The 24812-nt window shown below is 39.3% G+C and overlaps 1 protein-coding gene across 1 annotated transcript in view; it reads left to right on the plus strand.

The window, feature by feature from the left end:
- Nucleotides 1–24812, plus strand: part of MIPEP (mitochondrial intermediate peptidase) — a 129001-nt gene that overhangs the window by 80439 nt on the left and 23750 nt on the right. Inside the window, exons 17-18 of the mRNA XM_061628547.1 lie at nt 15498–15619; nt 17416–17489. Of these exons, the coding sequence (XP_061484531.1) occupies nt 15498–15619; nt 17416–17489 (196 nt within the window). The remainder of the gene's footprint in view (nt 1–15497; nt 15620–17415; nt 17490–24812) is intronic.

Genomic DNA, 24812 nt, shown 5'->3' on the forward strand with positions numbered 1-24812 from the left:
AAATAATGAACAACAAAAGATTTATGTAACTGAACACTAAAGTCAGGATCATTCAGACCATAGTATTATGGATGTGAAAGTTGAACACTGAAAAAAGCGGATAAGAGAAAAATCAACTCATTTGAAATGTGGTGTTGGAGGAGAGCTTTACACATACCATGGACTGTGAAAAAAATAAATAATTGTCAGAACAAATTAAACCAGAACTATCATTAGAAGCTAAAATGATGAAGATGAGGTTATCATACTTTGGACATATAATGAGAAGACATGATTCACTAGATAAGACCATAATGCTGGGAAAAATAGATGGGAGTAGAAAAAGAGGAAAGTCAAGCGAGATGGATTGAATCCATAAAGGGAAGCCACAGACCTGGACTTACAGGATCTGAACAGGGTGGTTCATGACAGATGCTCTTGGAGGTCGCTGATTCATAGGGTCGCCATAAGTCATAATCAGATGGTTGGGGAGTCCTCTGGAATCTTGTGCAATGTGACATAAGATCTTCAGTCTGTGGGGACAAAATAGGGAACATGTGAGTAGAAGGCACATGACTAGAGGGCATAGGGAATATCTTCCTCCCACCATAATATATGGAGAGTTTGGATATAGCCCATATACATCTTATACAATTTGGGGACTTGCTTTTGAAGCTTGTAGTCTTCATTGCCCTATATGTAGCAGTGAACATATATAGGACCAGGAATGCGATGGAATTTTGCCAGAGCCTGGCTTGGAAATGAATGTCAAGGATTCTTAAAAAGGTGCCTTGAAGGAGATGCAAACTTTTAAAAATTCCCAGGCGGGTCCCTTATAACAATTTTCTCTGGCTTGGGTTAGAGAAGGGTTCCTGACCTCTCCCTCCCAGCCACCAAAGTGATCTCCCTGCCCTTCCCTTTACTTATTTGCATATAAGGACAGCAGCAGTAGCAACAGTGAAAGAGCAAGGAGAAGGAAGGGTACCCCTGACTTGTCCCAATGCTCTGCACAGTGCAGTAAGACAGACTTATCCCTTGGGAAGAGTCGGGTCAAATAAAAAAAATGGATTCAAGAACCATACGGTATCTTTCCAGAAACACCTAAGTGGTTAATTGAATGTGAAATTCCTTTCCTCTTTTCCAATATAAACTACTACAAAAATATTTATATCCCTTGTCTTGCTGGGTTTATTTATGACTTGGTAATAAAAACACAGGAGTGTTATAAACTGAAACCTGAATCTCATGTTTGACTCACTTTTCAAAATCTCAGGGGTCTTTTTTACTCTCCCGTACCTGACTTCAGAATATCCTCTTCATGTATTATTGGAAACTACAGCTATGAAACCTTAGAACTTTGCTTACTATTCTGTGCCTCGACTATAACGCTAGTATAATTTCTAGCTAAATACGTCCATCCTTATGTTTTTGTTATTTGAAGGTTTTGTGTGTGTTTGCTTATGTAATTCTAGGAAAGCTCATCTGTTGATTGGAAAGGCATCTTGAAAGCTATAAATAGAGAGACTAAAAAAATCACAATAGCACAAACAGGCTTAAATGTACAGCTCAGTTTTATCTACCCCAAACTTCTATACATAGTTGAATATATGATTTGTGTCCCTGGAATGTATTGAGCAGCCTGCTAACTGCCATTGCCCTTTCACCTTCCCACAAACAGAATTCTCCAATTAAACCTTCCTCTGAAAATCAAGACCTAGTAAGGTTTTGAGCCTTTTCTCCATGGGAGGTTTCTGTCCTCCCTGATGAACTTGCCTCAGGACAACTGGATTGCAGATGCTGCTGAACTACAACTCCCAATAGCCCCAGCAAGTATGACCAGGGATGATGGGAGTTATACTTCAGCAACAACTGCAGGGCCAAAGGGTCCCTACACCTATTTTAAACGAAAGGAAAAAATAATTCTGGCTTTATTTATGTGAGGTAGTTGTAATCCGTCTTTCATATGGAGTTCCAGGGCAGTCTACAATAATATTAAAATCATGACAATAAAAATAGATCAAACAATTTAAAATTAATAATAGTCTCGAATAAAAGACTCGACAGAAGCAAAAATAAAATATCACGGTGCACTTCATCTCTCCAAAAGCATAGGCAAGAAAATAATTTTGAGACATGACACACCTCAGAGGGAAGGCAATTCCAAAGCTGCAGGGCAACCGAAGAAGCTTCTTTTCACCCTCTCAACAAATATAGTCAAGGCACTTTTGGGAGGATTTGAAGGCTTCTGCCCACTGGTGTTGTCTTTTCTTCCCATGGTAGCAAAACACAGGCTTAAGTACAATAATGTGAGGTGGCTCCCTGTGCAATCCTAGGAACTGTAGTGTACTCAGAGTGGCCTGTTTGCTGTACTCTCCTGAGTGGCTAGGATGGGTTTACTCATTCTGGGCTCCACAAGTCAGTATGGAATGAAGCTATGGAATAGAAACCGTTTTAGAAGTAGGTGCCTCTTTCTAGGCAGGAAATCTAGAGATTCCCTGTCTGACTTCATCTGCGGAGGTGTTTACAAATCTTCACTTATTTTTGTTGGGAGAGGGATAAGAAACTGCAAAATATGGAGGGTGATCTGTTTTTTCCTTCCCAAGGGTAAGGGAATACCTCTGCTAAACCCAGCCTTCCTTGAATAGGTAATGAAGGAAATCACAAGTGGGAGCCATGCCACTCACTGCTCTGTAAGCCATTTCCATTCTTGCTTAAAAATAAAAAGCAAGGGAAATTCCACGATTTTTCAAAGCTGAAGAAGCAGTCCAAGTCTCACAGTAAGGATATATTTTACACTGGGGACGTAACTGTTTCTCAGAAGGGGGTCCAGTTCTGCTGTCTCTCAATTCCCCTCAGATCCAGGTATAGGAAGTGGACTGTCATATCTGTCCAAGCATCCAGCTCCAGGTGGACTGTTGTACCTATTTTTTATAAAAGAAAACCTCTCAAACAAGGTGTTGACTTTAGAGTTTCTGTCTCCTCCTCCAGTTAGGCTAGGGAGAACTTTTGAAGAAGCCACTGCCTACAGAACTAAGTAAGGCAGACTCTTTGCCACCACCTAACAAAGGCAGTGAAAATAACTAGCCCCTCATGCCAAAGATCCTGAGTTCCTTTGATGAGGTCCTCTGCACCTGAGCTCCTTTGATGGGAGCACATGGGTCCAGAGATCCTGTTTCCAGACTTGTGACAGTTTTATCAAGGAAGAGCCTTAAGCTGGACAGGAGCAAGTCCCCTTTCAGTTGGTCATTATTTTTGGTATTTGATCAATTTGCCCACAGTACACTGGCTTCACAGAATCATAGAATTGTACAGTTGGAAGGAGCCTATAAGGCCATCAAGTCCAACCCCTTTCTCAGTAAAGGAATCCAAATTAAAACATTCCAGACACGTGGCTGTCCAGCTGCCCCTTGAAGGCCTCCAGTGTTGGAGAGCCCACCACCTCCCTAGGTAATTGGTTCCATTGTCATACCACTCTAACAGGAAGTTTTTCCTGATGTTCAATGGAAACCTGGCTTCCTGCAACTTGAGCCCATTATTCCGTGTCCTGCACTCTGGGACGATTGAGAAGAGATCCTGGCCCTCCTCTGTGTGGCAACCTTTCAAGTACTTGAAAAGTGCTATCATATCTCAGTCTTCTCAAGGCTAAACATGCCCAGTTCTTTCCATCTCTCCTCATATGGCTTTGTTTCTAGTCCCCGATCCTCCTCCTCTGAACCCGTTCCAGTTTGTCTCCATCCTTCTTAAGGTGTGGTGTCCAAAACTGGACACAGTGCTCAAGATGAGTGCCGAATAGAGGGGAACAAATATTTCACATGATTTGGAAACTATACTTCGGTTAATGCAGCCTAATATAGCACTTGCCTTTTTTGCAGCCACATTACACTGTTGGCTCATATTCAGCTTGTAATCAGCAACAATTTCAAGATCCTTCTTGCATGTAGTATTGCTGAGCCAAGTATTCCCCATCCCATGTTGAAGAGCACTGGGCCCAGGACCAAGCCCTGTGGTACCCTGCTACTTACCTCCCCCAGTTTGAGAAGGAACCTTTGATAAGCAATCTCTGAGTATGATTCTGTAGCCAACTGTAAATCCACCTGACAGTTGTTCCATCCAGCCCATGTTTAGCTAGCTTGCTAATCAGAATATCATGGGGCACTTTGTCAAAAGCTTTGCTGAAGTCAAGCTATATTATGTCCACAGCATTCCCACAAGGGAGGATAACCAATTGAAAAATGAGATAAGATTAATCTGGCACGATTTGTTCTTGATAAATTTATGTTGGCTTCTAGTAGTCACTGCATTGTTTTCAAGGTGCTTACAAACTGACTGCTTAATAATCTGCTCCAGAATTTTCCCAGGAATCAATGTCAGGCTGACTGGTCTATAGTTCCCAGGTTCCTCCTTTTTGAAGATAGAGACATTAGCCCTCCTCCAGTCATTTGGCTCTTCACCCATCCTCCACGATTTCATGATGATAATAGACAGTGGTTTTAAGAGTTCTTCAGCCAGTTCCTTCAATACTCCAGGTTGAAGTTCATCGGGCCCTGTAGATCTGAACTTCCTTGACCATTTGTCTATCAGTCTCCAGCTGCAATCCTGCCCCTTCAACTTCATGCTTGCCAGGAGGGTCATAGACCCTCTTTTGGGAGAAGACTGAGCCAAAGTAGGAATTGAGCACTTATGCCTTTTCTTTGTCACCTGTTATCATTTTCCCATCCTCATTGGAGTAGCTGTACCACCATTTCTTTTCTCTGGCTTTTACTGTGGATGTACCTGAAGAAAGTATGCTTCCTACATGGAGCTTTAATACCATTCTTGTCAGTATCCATTTCATTGAAAGAGGTTTCCTCTTAGGAAAGAAGGCTGTTAATTTTGAGTTATCTTAGGTGACTCAAAAGGGTATAGCTCAGTAGCTTACAAATATCTGTGCAGGGAACCCCCATAGGTTATTACAGCTCATTCCCTCAGAGAAGCAGCAATTTTGTCAGGTCATACTAAGTTGTGGATATTAGTGTAGACATTCATAAGCTGATGTGTGGTCCACTGCAGACATCACCTATGTTACGTTAGTTTGGAGAATACATGAGGCTTTACATTTCTCAGGCATGGTCTAGAGGTGTGCCTCTTCCCAGAGAAAGACTTAAATGGAGAAAGATTCACTGTCTGTGACCAAGAGAATGAATGCTAGAAGAGCGCTACTGGGACAGGCCAAAGGTCTATCTAGTCAGGCATCCTGTTTCCTACAGTGGCCAACCAGATGCGTTTGTGAAGCAGGACATGAAGGCAGCAGCCCTCTCCTTCTCTCCCTGTCCAGCAACTGGCTTACCTCTGAATCTAGAGACACGATATAGCCATCATGGCTAAGAGCAATCCCGGTGAGTAAACTACTCTACTTTCAGACAGGTATTGCATTTAAGGATAAGGCAAAATTCCCATATTTAAAATATTCATAGAATAGTAGAACTGGAAGGGGCCTATAACACCATCAAGTCCAGCCCCCTGCTCAATGCAGGAATCCAAATCAAAGCATTCCCGACAGATGGTTGTCCAGCTGCCTCTTGAATGCCTCCAGTGTCAGAGAGCCCACTACCTCTCTAGCTAATTGGTTCCATTGTCGTATGGCTCTAACAGGAAGTTTTCTGACCCTCCTCTGTGTGACAACCTTTCATGTACTCCCCTCAGTCTTCTCCCAGCTAAACAGGCCCAGTTCTTTCAGTCTCTCCTCATAGCATAGGGCTTTGTTTCCAGTCCCCTGATCATCCTTGTTGCCCTTCTCTGAACCTGTTCCAGTTTGTCTGCATCCTTCTTAGTGCGGAGACCAGAACTTTACTCAGTACTCAAGATGAGGCCTAACCAGTGCTGAATAGAGGAGAACTAATACTTCACGTGAAAGTATTCTATGTGTACCACTATCTTTGGGTTATAACATAGTGAAGGGAATGTGCCTTATTAAACATGTAAACTTTTGAGTAACCCTGAAGACTCTTTCAGGGAGAAAGAGCAATCTGATCACAAGATCTTTAGTACTTCATATACACAACAGGATGACCTACCGGGGATTATAAAATATTGCAATCACTTAAGAATGCAATTTGTCCTCCTTGGCATGGAAGCGATTGGCACATGCACTCACACAAGCAAAGTGACAGCATCAGAAGCAACCTTCACACAAGCAAAGTGACAGCATCAGAAGAAGTCCCCCCATTAGAATCTAGGAAGCAGTTTTGTAATGGAATTTGAACTAGGGGGATTCTAGGAGGCCCAAGGATGTTTTCTCTCTGTGTGTGTGGGTGGCTCTCAATGGATAGGTTTTGCTTCACTTTCTACCAGATTGCCATCTTTTGGATTGGGAAGTGCTCCTTGCCAGCAACCTTTGCTTTTATCATTTATTTACTTGTGACTTAACTTGCTTTTAGTGCTTTGGTTAACTTGCCTAAGGCGTGATTCTCTGGTGTGATTTATCATGTTCATTCCTGCTTTCTGTAGCATAACAAATATGAATTTCCTTGAGTTTGAAACATGCTGGAATGGGGACTCATGGTTTAGATAATACATATTTACACCTATTCAAACATTTTGCTAGAAGCAGCTTATATTGGCTTAAGTTTTAATGTTAGAAGGTTTTTTTCCACATACAGGGCCAGGTTACCCGTAATTAAATGCAAATCTCTTTAAAGCCCAACGTATAGTGAAACAGAACACACTTTTGCAAAGCTCTGTATTACAAAACATACTATTCTTCTGGCTTTGTAGTAGTATTACGTTGCTGGTGCAGGCAAGTATGTGGGTGTCCAGATGTTTGCTGTCATAACACCAGTTCCATAAAGAAAACAGTAAACTAACTGCAAAACACTTTCATGCATCAAAACAATTTGACCTACAATTCATTACCCAGAAGGGAGCTACAGACTGTTGTAAAGGCTTTCTCTTTAAACCATTCTTTGTACTTAAAAAGGTGATGCGTTTTTTTTAATTCTGAGGGACACTTTTTAAGGACATAGTGGAAGGTTTCCTTAGGAATATGAGAAAGGTGATGTTAGGAGAAATTATAGCTTCTAATTTACAGTCCTGTTGGTATTAAACCACTTCTGATTCTCCTGCTGTCTTAAATATTTGTGCCCAATTCTGAACATATTAAACAGACATTTCATTGGAATAAAGATTTGCTTCCACATAAAATCATTGTGGATCACCTAAAATTAACAGATTTTTTCATTCTGTTTGACAGACTCATTCTTTCAAATTCAGGGGACAGCATATTCTTGCACCAACGTAAGTTGGACTAATAAAGTTTTCTTTAAATAGTCAATTTTGGACTTCTAAAATTATACTACAAACTTACACAAACTTCTAAAAATGTAGTTGACTTCTGTTCCAGACAAACATCAATGAAACAAACAGCAATGAAATGGATTTATATCATTTCTAGATTGCTCATTTCCAGTTTTTGGATAGTCTTTACTTCTGCATTATTTATTATTATTATTATTATTATTATTTAAATTTAAATTTAAATTTAAATTTAAATTAATATTTAATTAATTAAATTTATATCCTGACCTTCCTCCCAGTAGGAGCCCAGGGTGGCAAACAAAAACACTAAAAACACTATAAAATATAATTAAAACAGACATTAAAATATATTAAAACAAAACATCTTTAAAAACATCTTTTTAAAAAGTTCTAAAGCATCGTAAAAAGAAGCTCCACCACAGACGCAGACTGGGATTACGTCTCTACTTAAAAGGCTTGATGAAAGGGGAAGGTCTTCAGTAGGCGCCAAAGGATAACAGAGATGGCACCTGTGTAATTTTTAAGGGGAGGGTACTTATTTCTGTCAGATCAAATATTCAGATAGCTTTCGATGAAACAATATGTAATGCTGAATATAGTGTTGCAATTTGTGTTGAAAGCAATTTGTGTCTTGTGTCCGCCCCCCGGTTAGAATGTTTGTTTGATCCCATTTGCTGCAATGGTTTCCCCCTATTGGCATAACTTTTTTCTTCTGATTACTATACTGCATTCCTGGATTAGTTGCATGGGTAATTCCAGCCAATCAGGTATCATGTGAACAGGATGATATCACAGCAGTATGTAACTTATCAGATCTGGCTATGAAGTAGTGTCACTGAGGGCAAATAAAGGCAATTGCCAGTGAGAGAAGTACTTCCTGAATAGGCATACACTTTTGAAGAAAACATTAAAAAATCACCAAAAAGGTAGGGCCTTTCAACAGCTGAAAAGGTTCGTGTAAAGCAGTGAATACTTTCAGCGCAGCTGTATGTGGGTCTGTGTTAAGTTCTGTAATTAAGCTTTCCCTTTACAATTGTTGCTTTAGCAGTCAACATTTGACATAGTGCTCTCTAACATTTTGCCTAATAATTCCACCAAGATTTGAGTACCTCAGACTGCTTACAGCTTTAAAGTTCTACTGACCCCTTTAGATAGCATATGGCTACAGTTTGCATCAAAGGTTTTTGTGTGCTAAATTGAATGTAGAGACTTGTAGTAATGCACTTAACATTCTGTTTTATAGTCCCAGAATATAACAAATGGGTGTTTTATTTAAGATTCTTGGCCGCAAGAGAGCAGTTAGTTTTCATCCTTTCTAATAAAAATCATGTATGGGTTTTTTGGAAAACCTTCAGACAAGATAATAATTGGTGGATTGATGGTATGTTGATGGGAAGCAGGCTTTAACTATTAATTTTGTAGATCAGTCATGCACTTTCATACTATATGAAAAAACAGGAAAGAACATGACCTGTAGATGGCATGTTATCACAACCTCTGGGCTATGCTATAAAGCACACCACTATTTAATAAACTCCTGGAATGTTTTCCTGCAGCCTTTTCAAGACTTATTACATACTTAACAGGAACAGTCAACTAGCTTGCAACTTAGAAACATCATCTCCAGTAAGATGTAGGTTCCACTTATTTGTGTTTGTAGTTGCGGAGTGGATGAGTTTCAAAGTGGAATTTGAAACATAGGATGGTTATTTTAATAGTCTAAAATATCAGATTGTGCAGTGACAAATGAAAACAAGTTTAAAACTATAAATATTTTACACATTGAAAAATTTCATCAGAAGCTACAAATCCAAGTCAGATATTACTATTTAATAACTACTAGAGGTCTGTGTTATAGTATGGAATATTTTCTTTTAGAATATGGTATTAGCTGGCTGCTAATCTCACTTGTGAATTGATTCATAAGCACCATATTTCCCCATTTTCCTGAGAGACACGTTTTATTAGTGCTAACAGGATGTGTTACAAAGGCACAAACTAGTAATTTTTTAATATTAGCTTATATTGTAATATATTGAATAATAAACTTCATAATGGTCTGTGAAATAGGTGAACTCATGAGACTAAATTAAAATTATTGTTGCAGTATAGGTGGAATCAATATTAAGGTGGAGGCAGTCACTGCTAGAGGAGAGTGGATTACAATATGTTATTGTTCTTAGTATTAAGTGGTGCAAAAACTGGCTTGGGGTGTGGGAAGAAAACGCAACCAAGTCTTAAAACATATTTGTTTGAAAATGTGTTCTGCTTATATCAGGTAAGCATGTTTGGGATTCTAGCTGAAACTTGAATATTGAAATTCCCTCTGACCTCACTGCTTACATTTGTTCCCCTCTACGCTCATGTAATCCCTGCCAATTTAGGATAACACTTCATGCATCTGATGAAGTGAACTCTAGTCTTCAAAGGTTTCTGCAGTTTAGGTGCCATAAACCACCTTGTCTTTTCCAAGATAATGTTAGGACCCTTCTGAATTTACACTAACCTATGGGACACACTCATCTCTTTCATAGTGGCTCTTGTTAGCAGAGTGACTGGGCCAAAGGAGATGGAGTCCAGAGGGAGAAAAGAAACAGATAATATTTTTTCTGAGGGTAAACTGAACAATAGCAACATATAATGTGAGGAATAATAAACAGGTTTGTCTATCTTAGATCAGGCCTACACAAGGAATAACTCCTTCAGAACCCTTTTTCCTACAGCTGTTATACCTCAACTGCCTTTTCACTGACAGCTTACTCCCAACTGACTACAATCTCTAGTCAATCAGAGTTTGCTGTCAGCCAGACCAATAACAGAATTAACCCCTTAAGTCACATATTAAATGATCCCAGCTGTTGTACTTCCAACAGCTCTCATTGCATGTGAGAATCTATAGATTGGAACAAAGTGGTATTAAAGGATATTGAAAGGCAGTAGGAGTACTATTCCCTTCTCATCTGTTACACCCTTTCTCTTGACTAACAATTAGGTGAGCCCAAACATTACATTTTTATTGCATGCTTTGGGGAAAAAAGGGGGACATTTGTTTAAATGTTGGCTTGGTGGTTAGTGTTTTAATGAATTGATAAGTGGGTGTGAGAGTAAGTGAGGGTGGATGGATAGTAGATGAATGGTGTGTGTGTGTGTGTGTGTGTGTGTGTGTGTGTACACACACTGATAGGTGGTATGTGTGAGGAAGAGTGGATGGATGGTGTGTGTGTATAGAGCAAGAAAAGGAGTGTTCCTGCCTGCTTTGGCGCCATTCACCACCAGAATGCAGCCCTCAATCACTTTCCCTTGAAGGAATGCAGCCCTCAACTTCAAAAACTGGCTAGAATGCAAGCAGCAGAAGACTTGAATCAAATACAACTAACACCAATTATAGCTCATTTTAAAGCTTGTATGCGCTCAGTGCTACTTAGCAGACCTCTTTTGAGTGATTAGGGAAATTTACAGATCAGTCCCTAAATTGATCATAGTGTACCCTTTTAAGCCTGTATAGCTTTTTGCACAGCATTTTGACTGTAAAATTGCTCAGGTTTGTTGCAACTTGGACACAACTGTTGTAGCAATACAAGCATAGGATATTTCTAGGAAACATCCTTTTCATTTGGATGTATTTCATTTGTTGCAGTTGGAGGATGTAGCCAAGCTTCTTGGAGCAGTACAACCTACTGCTACTTTGCTTGTCCTTTCTCATTGTGGCTACTAACATCTGGCAGAAAGGGATGATCAGCTAGGTTCAGGAGGTAATAAGTGCTTCTTTAAAAGAGGGAATGGTGGTAACCATATTTAAGGTGATGATCGTGCAACTATTCCTTAAGAAGCTTTATTGGAGCCAAAGGAGTATTCTGTTGGCCAACAGCTAATATCCTCTTCGTGAGCAGTGAACTAGAAGGGGTTGGCTTGGCAATTACAGGCACTCTTGGGTGACAGTTATCCAGATTTATTTATTTATTTATTTATTACATTTATATACCGCCCCATAGCCGAAGCTCTCTGGGCGGTTTACAGATCCATTTTAGTCTAGCTTCAGCTCTGTGTTTGGCACCAAAATCGTATATTGTTGCCCCTGTTGGATAGCTTGTATCAGGAGAAGGATGGAGGAATGCAGTTCTACTAATTCTTCTGGATCTCTCAATGGCACCGTGCAACAGGGTTTCTGTTCTTACTTTGGAGACCATTTCCAGGAGACAGTCCTTGGGGACTATTGTTCAGTGCTATGACATTTATTCCATGGGGTTCTATGGGACTCCATTATTTTCTAGTGTGCTGTTTAACATCTACATGGAGTCACTGAGTGGAGTCGTCCATAGATTTGGTGTGAAATGTCATCAATATGCTGATGACACCCACCTCTAGTCCTTTTCATCAGAGTTCGGTAAAGCAGTGGAAGTGTTGAAGCAGTGCCTAGAGTTAGCAATGCCAGATGTGGGCTAAAAAACTAAAACTCAGTCCAGACAAGATTGAAGTTCTGTTGGTAGGTGGTCCATCTAATAAGGTCAGCTCTGTTGTGGAAAGGGTTGCACACCCCTAAGGTTTTGTAGTGCTGTTGGATCTGCCCTTGACTTTGGATGCCCAAGTGGTGTTGGTGACACAAAGCATTTTCCACAGCTTACTCTGGTTTGCAAACTGTGACCTCTCTTGGACAGAGGTTTCCATGGCTTATCTACCATGATGTATTGTATATAGGGCTGCAATTGAAGACCTTTCAGAAATGTCAGCTGATTCAAAATGTATCAGCCAGGGTGCTAACTAGCACATGTTAAAGGGAACATATCTTGCCAATATTTGAACAGCTTTACTGACTTCCCATATATTTCTGGGAGCAATCTAAGGTGATGGTATTAACCTTTAAAGCTCTATATCATTTGGAAAGTTAAAGAACCACGTTATTCTTATAAACCCACTTTCTTTTTTACAATTGTCTGGCGAGGTCTTTCTCTGAATCCTCCCTCTTGCTGAGTTTCATTGAGTAGAGACTGAGGTGGAACCTGGCTTATGGAACCTCCTTGCTAGTTCTGCATGCTTGGTGCCTACACATGTCCTTTCAGCAGTAAGCAAAACACACACTTCCGGTCTTGGCTTTATATGTATGTATACTTGCAATTTAGTGGTGCCATTTTATTTTCTATGCATTTTTATCTAGATTTCTGGTTCTGCTATTATGATGTGTTGGTTTTATGTGAGATTTTAATAAGTATTTTATGCTTTATTTTTTGCAAACCACCTTGAACTGTTTCTTTGGAGAAGTGGAATATTTTTAAATAAATAACTATAGTTTAACATGTATCTGTAAGCCCTGTATCTATCAGAACAGAGCACAATCTCTAATCTGTAGCTACAGAGAAGGGACATCTTGATTATAATCTGTTCTGCAGCACCTAGTTGTTATATAGGAATTTAATAAATAAAATTACTTCATGTTGTTATCTAGCCAGGGAGTATTACTTTCAGCAGTTATCCTTGAAGTCAAAAAGTAGACCCGCTTGTCAAATTTTAGTCCTGACTTTCCTCCAGTAGGGTTATAGACTTATAAAGTATTTCAGCATGTTCTTAATTACTCCGCATTAAAATTATCCTTATTTGCTATTCATGCTGTTTTATCTTTGTGTTGCTGAAAAAGGAAACTCTGTTGAACTTTTTCTTACTAAAACTCCAGAACAAAGGTTCTCAAATGTTTTGCTCTCAAACATTTAACCCCCTCTGTTCTTCTTGTGGATCTCAGGTATTCCAATATTGGAAGGTCCATAGTGGAGGGAAAGCTTTCCTGAAAGTTAACTTACCCACAGCTGCTTAGCTTGCCCTGCAATGGACTGCCGAAAGGGAGAGCATATGCTTAGTTTACCTGGTATGATGTTGAACCCCCCCCCAGTGTCCCTGCTTGCCTGCATACACACACCCCAGAATTTTTTGCAGTTTATAGTGGTTTGCTGGTAGATGTGCTGAGGTTCCTTGCTGGCAAATCAGTGTTGAAAAGGATTCCTTCAAGGTAACCTATTTGGAAGCCAGAAGATCAAAATAGTCCTGTCTTGCAAGCCCAGAAAGAGAGAGAGAGAAAGAATCTGAAACAGTAGGAAAAGCATCTGTTATCTTTCATGCTTAGCTAAAGTCTGTTTCGAAATAATTCAGATTCTGGGCATGGTTCTGTTCATGGAAGAGTTGAAACCTTTCAAGCTGAAATTTCAAATCATCAAAGACTTATTAAAGACTAAAATGAAAACCAACATGTTTTATTGCTTTGGCCCAGCCTTCCAATGAATTTAATTGTATTTTGTGTAGTGGATTATAGTTAAAGGAGTAGGTAGGGGAAGAAGATGCTAAGTTCAAATGTTGCTACCAAAATACTTCACTATATGCAGAATAATCAAGCGAAGATAAACTTATTTTCAGATCTAGTTTAGAGGGAGTTAGGCTATAATTTGAGTACCAATTCAAGCGACCAGGCCCTTTTCATTAAATGTTTTTTTTTTTAATGTAGCATATAGCCTGCCAACAGTTAGAGGAAGAACCTAGTCACTTGGTGGCAGAGAATGAAATTTTCTTGATAGGAACAAGAAGTGCATTTTCCCAGTAATAATTTAAGAGAGATTATTTGAATTCTAGCTCGTTCATTTGGTGTACAATCCTGTGCATACTTAACTAGGTGTTAGTCTCACAGCACCTAGTCAGACTTGCTTCCAAATAAATACACATAGGATTGTGCTTCACATCACCTAAGGAACAAAATTATGGTGTCTGTTCTGTTTTACAAAAGCAAATTCTGAATAAATTAGCCAGTCATAACCCAGTTAATTTGAAATGGGATTTAAAAGAAAACCAAACAGGTGCATAAAGAATGTATATGTAATTTTTTTTGTTGGAGGAGAGCTTTGCAGATACCATGGACTGCGAAAAAGACAAATAATTGGGTGTTAGAACAAATTAAACCAGAACTATCACTAGAAGCCAAAATGATGAAACTGAGGTTATCATACTTTGGACACATAATCAGAAGACATGAGTCACTAGAAAAGACAATAATGTTGGGAAAAACTGAAGGGAGTAGAAAAAGAGGAAGGCCAAACCAGAGATGGATTGATTCCATAAAGGAAGCCACAGACCTGAACTTACAAGATCTGAACAGGGTGGTTCATGACAGATGCTCTTGGAGGTCGCTGATTCATAGGGTCGCCATAAGTCGTAGTCGACTTGAGGCACATAACAACAACAATTCTAAATACAAATTTATTAGAAATTATTACAAAATGTGCTGGAAATAGGCTCCTTAAAATGTCAATACTCAACATGTTTTGAGAGACAATCTGCGTTTTGTTTTGTTTTTGACAAACTGCTGCAGGCTTACCTTTTGGCTTTTATTTTAAAAAATCCACCAGTAATTTTAACCAGTTATCTCTGTAAATCCACTCCAGTCGCTGTTTCTCATTAGATAATTCAAAGAACACCAGAACCTTTGTGCAGTTTTCAGGGTGCCAGTTTCATTGTTTCCACTTGGATTCTGGGGAAACTTGAACAATCCACCAGGTCTTTTAGCTGGATTTTGCGAAGTCACAACCCTCTTATCTTGGAGAGATATTATTAATTTTAAGCACAATACTCTGTGCTATTTAACAACAGTACTTAGAAGAAAAATCAAAGCATGAATCGTAAAGCCCTGACAGTTTATAGACAAAAAGCAGCAGAAGTACTGATGATGGTAATCTGCTATAAATATACAAACAAAGCAATGAAAAATGGCATATTGTGTGTGTATCTCACTTACCTCTAAGCTTGTATTTTGACATGTGGGAAGGTGTTCTTTTAAGAAGTAGCAAGGACATGTTTCTACTGTAATTTTGTTTTTGGCAGACTGTTGCAGACTTACCTTTTCCGGGTGCAACATTGTATGTTCTATATGGAAAATAAAACATAATGACACTTGTAACATGTAAACTGTGGTTTTCCTTTAATCCTCCAGAAGAAACAAAAGTGGATATAATGAAATTGCATTTTTCATGTCAATCATTGCTCAGCACCTTTTGCACTGTTTATTCATTGAACAAATTCTTAAGATTAGAAGAGCCAAGATGTTGACATTTTGTTATAAAACAATACTTAAGGATGTTATTTCCACCCATGAGATACATACATAAGATTTTTTTTAAAGACGGATGCTTTAGTTTTGTAACAAACATTCTCAAGAATGACATACTTTCTTGTTTTTTTCTCTCCCTCACATACAGGCTTGGCAACTCAGATTCAGCCATCTTGTGGGTTATGCTGCCAAGTATTATTCCTATCTCATGTCCAGGGCTGTGGCATCCATGGTATGGAAACAGTGTTTTGTACAGGACCCATTCAACAGGTACAAAAACAAAATGCAGAGCGCTGTCAAGTTTTCAAAAAATGTTTTACTGTGCAGTTTGTGCAGTTTTACTGTGCATATATTTTACCTATGATAACATTTTTGAAGCACAGCAAAACAAAGAATATGTATTATAGGTGGAACTCAAAAATGGGCAGAGATGGTAGGAGTGGCTCATTTATAGAGGCACAAATGCATTACATTCTCCACCTACCTGAGTGTTTGTGTAAATGAGCAAGTGAAGACTAGGGGGGGAAAGCAGTCTACAATCTCAGCCAATGTATGCACACATGCAGGACACAGCAGAGCAGGGTTCTCCAGATGTCCCATGAACCATATTGGTATTATTTATAGGAATGTAGATTTGTCAGTGTGCACCTCTGGTGTCAGCTTTGCTTCCCCTCCTCTTTGCTTACTATAAATATAGTTTGTGCCTGTTGTCATTTTGGGTTGGAGGGTAAAATGGAAGGGGAGTGCCAGAGAATAAACATTTTATTTCTTCATTGTCACAGATTCAGAACAATTAATGATAATAGAGTGCTACTTATAGTTGTAAAATATAAGCATTTGCAGTGTGCATGATTGACTGCTTTCCAAACAGGTCTCATATGTTTTTCATAGTTGCCTGCCATTGCAACACTATGACCATAAGAGCAGCACCTGAAAGGCTGCATACCTCCATTGCAGTCAGCTGTAAATATCGTAGTCCAGTGTGGAACTTGCCATCCTAGCCTGTGGAAATTTAGAACTCTGAAGAGAGAACAAGCTTGTTCCACTTCCTTTAACAAGGACACACATTATGCATAGCTAAGCCTATTGCATTGGAGGTCATCAGTGTACTCTTGATGAGGAGCCTTTTCCAAATTTTTAAATTGTTTTTTTAAAAATTTAAATTGTGTTTTAAATTGTTTTTAAAATATGTGTTTTAAATTTGTATATTTGTTTTTAATGTTTTTAGTTACTGTAAACTGCCCAGAGAGCTTCGGCTATGGGACGGTATATAAATACAATAAATAAATAAATAAATTGATGGGAAATGCCTCAAATGAATGAAGGTTTGAGACAGGTGGAGATTCCTGTGTAGAGTTGGGAATCTTCCAGAACTTGGAGTCTGAAGCATATGTACAGGGGTCTTTCCAGCCTCTATGACCTGCCTGCAGCATTTTTTCCAAGCTCTGGAAGCAGATTGGGATTCCCTAACTTTACCCTTGACATAACATGGAAACCTGCACCTGTTTGGATACCTATCTGCTTACAGAAATGCAATTCCCATGTGGTGATGCACATGTCAATCACACATTCCTTCTTAATTCCATTAACCCAACCTGGATTTTTCTGGGGGATAAATTGCTGTCACTTAAAGAACTTCCTGTCAGTGAGTAACATTACAATGTTTAAAACCAAAACCACATGACTATTAATGTTAGAATTGGCCCAATTCCCTTCTCTACTGCCTATTTTAGTTGGAAAGAAGTGGTTCTATATTGAAAGGTGAAATTTCAGTCACTGTATTTTTATGATCTTGTCAAGCAAAGATAACATAAATGTGTTAATGTTTCCTGTTTAGCACAATGAAAGCTTACTGCTTCGGTCACAACTCCACTTTTTCAAGCTCTAGTATAACTTTTATTTATAGAGTGCCTTTCTAAAATGGTCATGTGAGCTTAAAGTGACAGGTTTCATTACATCATTATCTGTGTCAATTCAGCAAGGAACCCAGAGACAGGTGTGACAAGAATCTGAACCTGTTGTGATTGCAGGTGGCTGTAATAATAATAATACCATCTCTTCTTCAGGGCAATGGGTGAACGTTACCGTAGAGAAATGCTAGTACATGGAGGAGGAAAAGAACCCATGCTCATGGTTCAAGGTAATATAGAATATTATCACTGACTGCTTTTCCCCAGTACACTTTGAGACAGAGTGCTGCTTGTACTTTAAAAGCCCTCTGCAAATTAAACATATTTGCCATATTTGCTATTGTATTTTAAATAGCATTTGCTAAAGGGTGCACACAATATAGCCATCTAATTCTCCAGTTTATTGATGAGGGTTAAGACCAAAGCCATAAGTGCCACAGTGTAAGAAGCTCTGGTAGTGTCACAGTATAGGATGCTCCACTGTTGTTGACCCACACTACTATTAGGACATTAGCACCTTTACCACTAGTTCTCTGCTTTCTTCACAGCCTAAGACAGTTGTTCCCAAACTTTTTTCTCCATAGACCACTTGAAAATTGCGTCATTTTGGAGGACCACTTAAGGATTTTTCTGCTATTGCATCAATTTTATTGCACTGTGCTATATGATTTTTAATTTTATGTTTATTGCCTCTTTCATTTCTTGTACAGGCATACCCCGCTTTAACATACGCAATGGGACCGGAGCGTGTATGTAAAGTGAAAATGTACTTAAAGTGAAGCAATTATCTATGCATGTACTGCACTGCAATCACCACTAGATGGCAGCGGCGTCATGCCATTAAGTGTCTGTTATTGCGAAGCGCGTATGTTAAAGTGGGGTATGGGGGAGTATGGAGCATGTACGTTATAGCGAGGCAATGTTATGTGAAGCGACGTTAAGCGGGGTATGCCTGTATTGTATTCTATTGTATTACAATTTATTCCATAGAATCCATATTGTAATACCATAAAATACATTATTATTATCATCATCATCAGAATTTATTATCTGCCCTTCACCATATAATTAAAAACAGTTAAAAACAACCCAAACAACATCACAAAAAAAGGGTGCATCCTAAAAATATGCATCTCAAGTGTTGAAGGCCAGGATAAAGAGGTGCATCTTCAGCATTCACCGAAAGTTGTACAATAAGATTGCCAGACACACTTCCGTGAGCAGGGAGTTTCACAGCTTAGGGGCTGCCGCAGAGAATGCCCTCTCCTGGGCCACCACCACATGAACTTCCCAGGGTGGCAGAACTACCAAAATGGCCCCCTCTGCTGATCTCAGCACCCAAGAGGGTGTAGGGAAGGAGGTCATCTTTCAGGTATTTGGGACCTAAGTCATTTAGGGCTTTAAACGCTAACATGAGAATTTTATATTTCTTGAATATAAGAAATAAAAGAAGCAATAACAATACTATTGAAAATACTATGATTATTGCAACAGACTACTTGAATGAAGCTCACATCCACAGTTTGGGAACCCCTGTCTTACCCAGAAGACTTACCAGTGAATTTGTCTCACTTCCTTCCATTTTATGGTAGCCATCAGTACTGGCACAATCACAACACTTGCTAGCTGCTGCTTCCTTTGTCTGCAGGGGACAGGTATATGTGTGCATAACCCAGTGAGGCCAAGAGATAGGATATAAATTTAAAAAATAAAATTTGCTGAGGAGTGGGTGCAGCGGTCTGCTTATGGAGGAAGCTGAATGTGGGATCTGGCCCTTTATTGATCCTGAATATTTTGATAGTTTTTTCATTAGCTTTAACCACATGTTACAAGTTAACTGAATAATTTAAAGGTGATGTGTTACTTTGATGATGTAGTGATGTTTCAGCCTTAGCTGTAAGCTGCAATAATGCTAACTTAATAAATCAAGCTAATGGAACCAAAATCATTATGTCGTTTCAAACGAACAAGAGAGCAACTTTTTGCCACAGTGTTTGCACTGTTCCAATTGGTGGTGTTTGAAGACTGGGGGCAGCCATTTCCAGAAAGATGTGGTTAACCCTAGTGTTGTAATGTGGAATATGTGTTACTTCAAAGGAGGTGATCTCTGGAGTTGCCCTAGGCTTAGAAGGGACTGAGTCAAAATTACAGACAGACGTATGCTTCTAAAATAAATTCACAGGTTTAAAAACAGCAGCTGTCTTTGTTAGATCTCTTTTGGAACTCACAAGCTATGTCTTCTGTATAGATCACATACTTTAAACATTATAGTCCATAAGGAACTATTTACGTTACTACAGTAGGGCCCCACTCATACAGCGGGTTACGTTCCAGACCCCTGGTGAAAAGCAAAAATCGTCAGAAAGTGGGACATAGCCCAAAGCCTGCTGCTGCTTCGGCGTGATCAGCTGTACAGTATAGCTGATCACTGTCAGCTGGAGCATGGCGACTGGAGCTCCCCACACTCCAGCTGACAGCGCTTGGCCTCTGAAGCTCCCTGCGCTATAGCTGATTGCCCTGCTGGCGCCGTATTAGTGGAACACCAAAAAGCAGGGTGCTGAAAAGTGGGGCCCTACTGTATAGTAATTTGATCCTTGGGTTTTCAAACAGTGAGAATATTAGCTTGCAGGGTGTGATTTTTCATAGGTTCTATAAATCATGGATTTGATACAACCTCAGCCTAAGTTTGTGTTAGACAGAAATCTCAATTTATACTTGCAGAGAAAATATTTAAATATGGGTACAATGCGGGCTGTTCATTTTTCTCGGTGTATGTCTGTTGAGGAAATTGGAGTGTTCTCATTGGGCCATTTCAGGTTTTGGAAGGTGTGATAGGAGAGACATCTGGACTGAGAATGAGGAAGAGGAAACAGTCTATTAAGTTTCTTTGATGCAGAGGCAAAGAAAGAGGTGGGGCACAAGTAGAGGTTGTGTCAATGTTCCCTAGTGCCCTTTATTACAGTTTTAGAAATTGCCATGTAACCTCCACAGCTGGCATGTGGTATTGTGCCTGGGAGTCTGTCTCCTCTGTCATCGTTGATTCTCAGTCCCTTTGCCATTGTACGGTCTAAAGGACAAGCCTCCACCTGATAAGGACTCACAGCCTATTTACACACCAGTCTAAAGGCTCACATGCTTCTATACGAAACATTCCAACTGTGGGAAATCAGATGTTTGGACACTCCCTGTGCATTCAGAACTAGCATATCGGACAGAAGAAGGGTTCTGGGTTAGCTCTACCTCTTCAGCCTGAATACAATGGTGAGTATAAACTGAAGGAGGTGGTGGTGTATCCCCACCTTAAGAAGACCTCCCTGGACCCAGAAGTGTTAAACAACTGTTGCACAGTGCCATATATCCCCTTTTTGAACAGGGTTCTCAAGAGGGTTGTGGTGGTCCAGCTTCAAGCATGCTTGGAGAAAACTGATTACTTGGATCTGTTCCAGTCTGGCTTCAGGCCTGGTCATGGCACTGAAACTACCTTGGTTGCCCTGGGGAGTGCGACCCTGTTCATTCCCTTTGATCTCTTGGCAGGTTTTGATATTGTTGACTACAGTATCCTTTTGGATATCTCAGAGAGGTGGGGGTTGGGGGCACTGTGCTTCGGTAGGCCCACTCAAACCTCCAGAAGTGCTTCTAAAAAGGCTACTGTTTGGCACTATGGAGGCTATCCTATGGTGTTCCGCAGAGCATATTGTCCATCATGTTATATAACATCCATATGAAGCCATTGGGAGCTATCATCAGAAGATATGGAGTGAGATGTCATCAATATGCAGATGACACCCGACTCTGTCTCTCTGTTCCATCTGAATTGGGAGAGGCAGTGATGGGCTAGATGTGGGCCAATAAATTGAAGCTAAATCCTGAAAAGACAGAGGTGTTATGTGTTTGGGTGGTGGGGAGATGGCCTAATCTGGACAGGATTGCATTTAGCGCAGCTTGGGAGTACTCCTGGATCCAACATTGTCACTGGAGGCTCAGATGGCCTCAGTAGCTAGGAGTGCCTTTTTGCAGCTCCAGCTGGTGTGCCTGCTTTGGCCTCTTTTGGCCAGAGATGATTTGGCCACAGTACTCCATGTTCTGGTACTTTCCCAATTGGATTATTGCAATACACTCTATGTGGGAAGACGACTTGGAAACTTCCAACTGGTCCAGAATGCAGCAGCCAGATTACTGGCTGGGGTTCCCTTTAGAACTCATATTTTAAAACAGCTGCATAGGTTCCTGTTTGTTTCTGGGCCTGATTGAAGGTGCTCGCTCTAGAATTTAAAGTCCTAAAAGACTTAGGTCCCAAATAAGACTGTCTCCTTCCCTACAGACCCTCTTAAATGTTGAGATCAGCAGAGGGGGCCCTTTTGGTACTTCCACCACCCTCAGAAGCTCAAGGATTGTGGCATCTCATCTCTGTGGTAGCCCCTAAGTTATGGAACTCCCTCCCCACCAAGATGTATTTGGCAACTTCATTGAATAGTTTTTGACAAATGTTGAAAATGCACCTCTTGACCCTGGCCTTTAACAATTGAGACGTATATTTTTAGGATCCAACCTATGTTGTGATTTTGTGTTTTTTTATTGTTTTTAATGTTGTATTTTTAAGTTGTAACCCGCCCTGTGTCCTGGAATCAGACTCAGACTCACTGATGTATTTTTCTCCAGTATGTTTAATGAAAAACTTCAGTTTAGAACACTTCATGGATCAGCTTACAAGTCACACAGGATTCTGCATCTCTACACAGCATAACTATGCATGACTACTCAAAGCTAAGATGTTGTCGCAGCAATTAGACATGCCTCCTATGCCCCTTATATAGATGCTGGTGCGCCCTTTCTACTTTCGTGAGGAAGGTGTCACAGAAAAGGAATACATGCATGAATGAGTGCCCCTCCTAGCTGGGAAAGTAGGTGCCAGCTGAGTCTCCAGAATAGTTGTCTACAGTATAGGGCAATGGGGCAGTGGCATCTTATCAAGATCCTCCTCCTCTAGAGGTGGTGTGTGTGGCAGTAGCAATTTGGGAGAAGGGGGGTGGAGGCAAGGAGAAGGGATGGGCTCCTGATCAGCCAGCGTTTTCTGTGTTGTAACGAGCTAAGTGGGAGGAGTTGTCACTGTCAAAAGCACTGAAGTCTACTGTTCCAGTACTTCATGGTTGCAAGTTGCTAGGATCCTCCGCAGGGTTCCATTCTGTAACTTTGTCATTGTCTTAATTACTCCAGGACCACTCTGCAGAGCTCATGACACCCTGGGATTTTTGGGTGAAGGGTGCCTTAGGGTGGGTAATAAATTATGATGATGATTCAGCATTAGCAGCTGATTGAATCTTGGGGTGTTAAGTTTATATGAGTACTCAGTCTCAACATAAGGTGGTACTCAATGCTAATCCTACTCAGAGTAGAACCATTGAAGTTAATACACATGATTAACATATTCATTAACTTTAGTGGGTCTACTTTGAGAAGGATTAATTGAATACAATCCACAATATTTAAACTTTAGCACTGTTTTGTAGTCTTTACAGTCTTGGTACATGAACTTGAAATGGCTAAGAATAAAATAAGTTACTAGTGACAATACCACTTTTACATTATAAACAATAGTTGAACTTGTAAACAACCCAGGATGATTACTTGCAAAAGCTCTTACAGCTCAATTGAAAAAGAAAATAGCAGAGAAAAGGAACAAATGTTATATTCAAATAGATAACAGAATAATTAACTAATTACTTTTAAAAACTTTATGAATCAGAAAAAATAGATGGATAAGATGGAGCAATTGTTAAAGGGAGGCATTTGCCCTATTTTCAAGCAGCATGAGTATATAATAAGAGAAGTTACTCTTCAAGAGAAAGCTATAATTAGTAAATTTTAAAATTGATGAAGTTTCAGGACAAGATGGTTAACTGTAAAATTTTATAAAATGGATCATAAAGAGGTTGAATCAGTATTACAAAGATTCATAAAGATGTAAATAGAATGGAATCTTATGGACCAATATGGCTTATAAATGTGGATTGCAAAATTTTATCTACAGCCAATAGAACTTGAGATAATTGGCTTATATAATAATTATTATTTATTAAATTTATATCACACCCTTCCTCCCAAAAGGAGCCCAGAGTGGCAAACAAGTGATTAAACATCTTTAAAACAATTCCAGTGTAGATGCAGACTGGGAAATATATTTACTTAAAAGGCTTTCTGGAAGAAAAGGGTCTTCAGTAGTCACCAAAAAGACAACAGAAATAGTTCCTCACTAATATTAAAGGGGAGGGAATTCCAAAGGGTAGGTGCTACAACACTAAAGGCCTGATTCCTATATTGTGCAAAACAGATCTCCTGTTAAGATGGTTTCTGCAGAGTGTAGTGATCAACTAAGTATATAAGAGGTCTTTCAGTACTGAGAGAAGATAATTAAAAATTGAAGATCAAAAGGAATTTGTCAAAGAAAGGAAAGACAATATGTGAATAGTCATCAGTATAATTGACAATGTAAATAGATGTTCAATTCCTACTGTTTTATATTTGCCAATGACTAAAAGGCATTTGACAGAATAGAATTACACTATTTTAAAATTTGATTTTGGATACATCTTTCATACATAACAGTTCAAACCAATTATTAGGATTAATAATAAGTTTTCAAGACAAATACTACTTCATACTTTCTTGGAATTAGACTAGGTTATCTATTGGCTCCTGTGTTGTTTAATCTATGTATAGAAACGAAAGCCATTTTGGTTTGAACCAACACAAGGTTTATTGGAACTCAGGCAGGAGGAATTGGAACAAAATTATGTATCCATGCCTATTATATAGTGATAATAATCAGTGACTGTGAGCAGAATGGGTTTCTTCTCACACAATGGAGCTCTCCTTCCTCCCCTCTCTTTGCAGCTCCCTGTCCACCCACCAGATCTTCTCTCAATGTTGAGGGACTTTCTGGTGCAGATTTGAGGGTACAAAGGGGGCTACAGGGGGAAAGTGAGAAAGGGGAAGTCTTACTGCACAAGCAGAAATCCAGTAGCACAATAGAAAATCCAAAGCAGTCAATTGGTTTGATGGATATTTCACAGGGCATCACATACTCTCAAGGTATAAAATAAATCACGCAATGTCTGAATTAGGAATTAATATAGATGAATAACTAAAAACATAATTATCTAATAGGATACAGGTGAAATGGAAATCCTTTAGTCTTTAGGAATTCTTTAGTCTTTAGGAATTCATATTTCACAAATCCATACAAAATTGTTGTTAATCATTTTGATTTATTGATCAATACAGTTAAATATGATTTCGAAAGATGGGCATAAGGGAATTCATCATGATTGGGCCACATTGCAACAGTTAAGATGAATACTTTGCCCAAAATATTTTTATTTATATGTTTTCTGTTAACTAATCTATACCAGTTGTTCCCAACTTTTAGGAGTACAGGAGTCCCTTTATAACCTCAAAAATTGTTGTGACCCTCACATGCTAATTGTTGTAATTATAGTCTCTATAATTGAAAAAATACATAATAAAGTGTTAAATGTCACTTTTTATTCATCACA

Source organism: Rhineura floridana, chromosome 5 (assembly GCF_030035675.1).
Source record: "Rhineura floridana isolate rRhiFlo1 chromosome 5, rRhiFlo1.hap2, whole genome shotgun sequence".
NCBI lineage: Eukaryota > Metazoa > Chordata > Lepidosauria > Squamata > Rhineuridae > Rhineura > Rhineura floridana.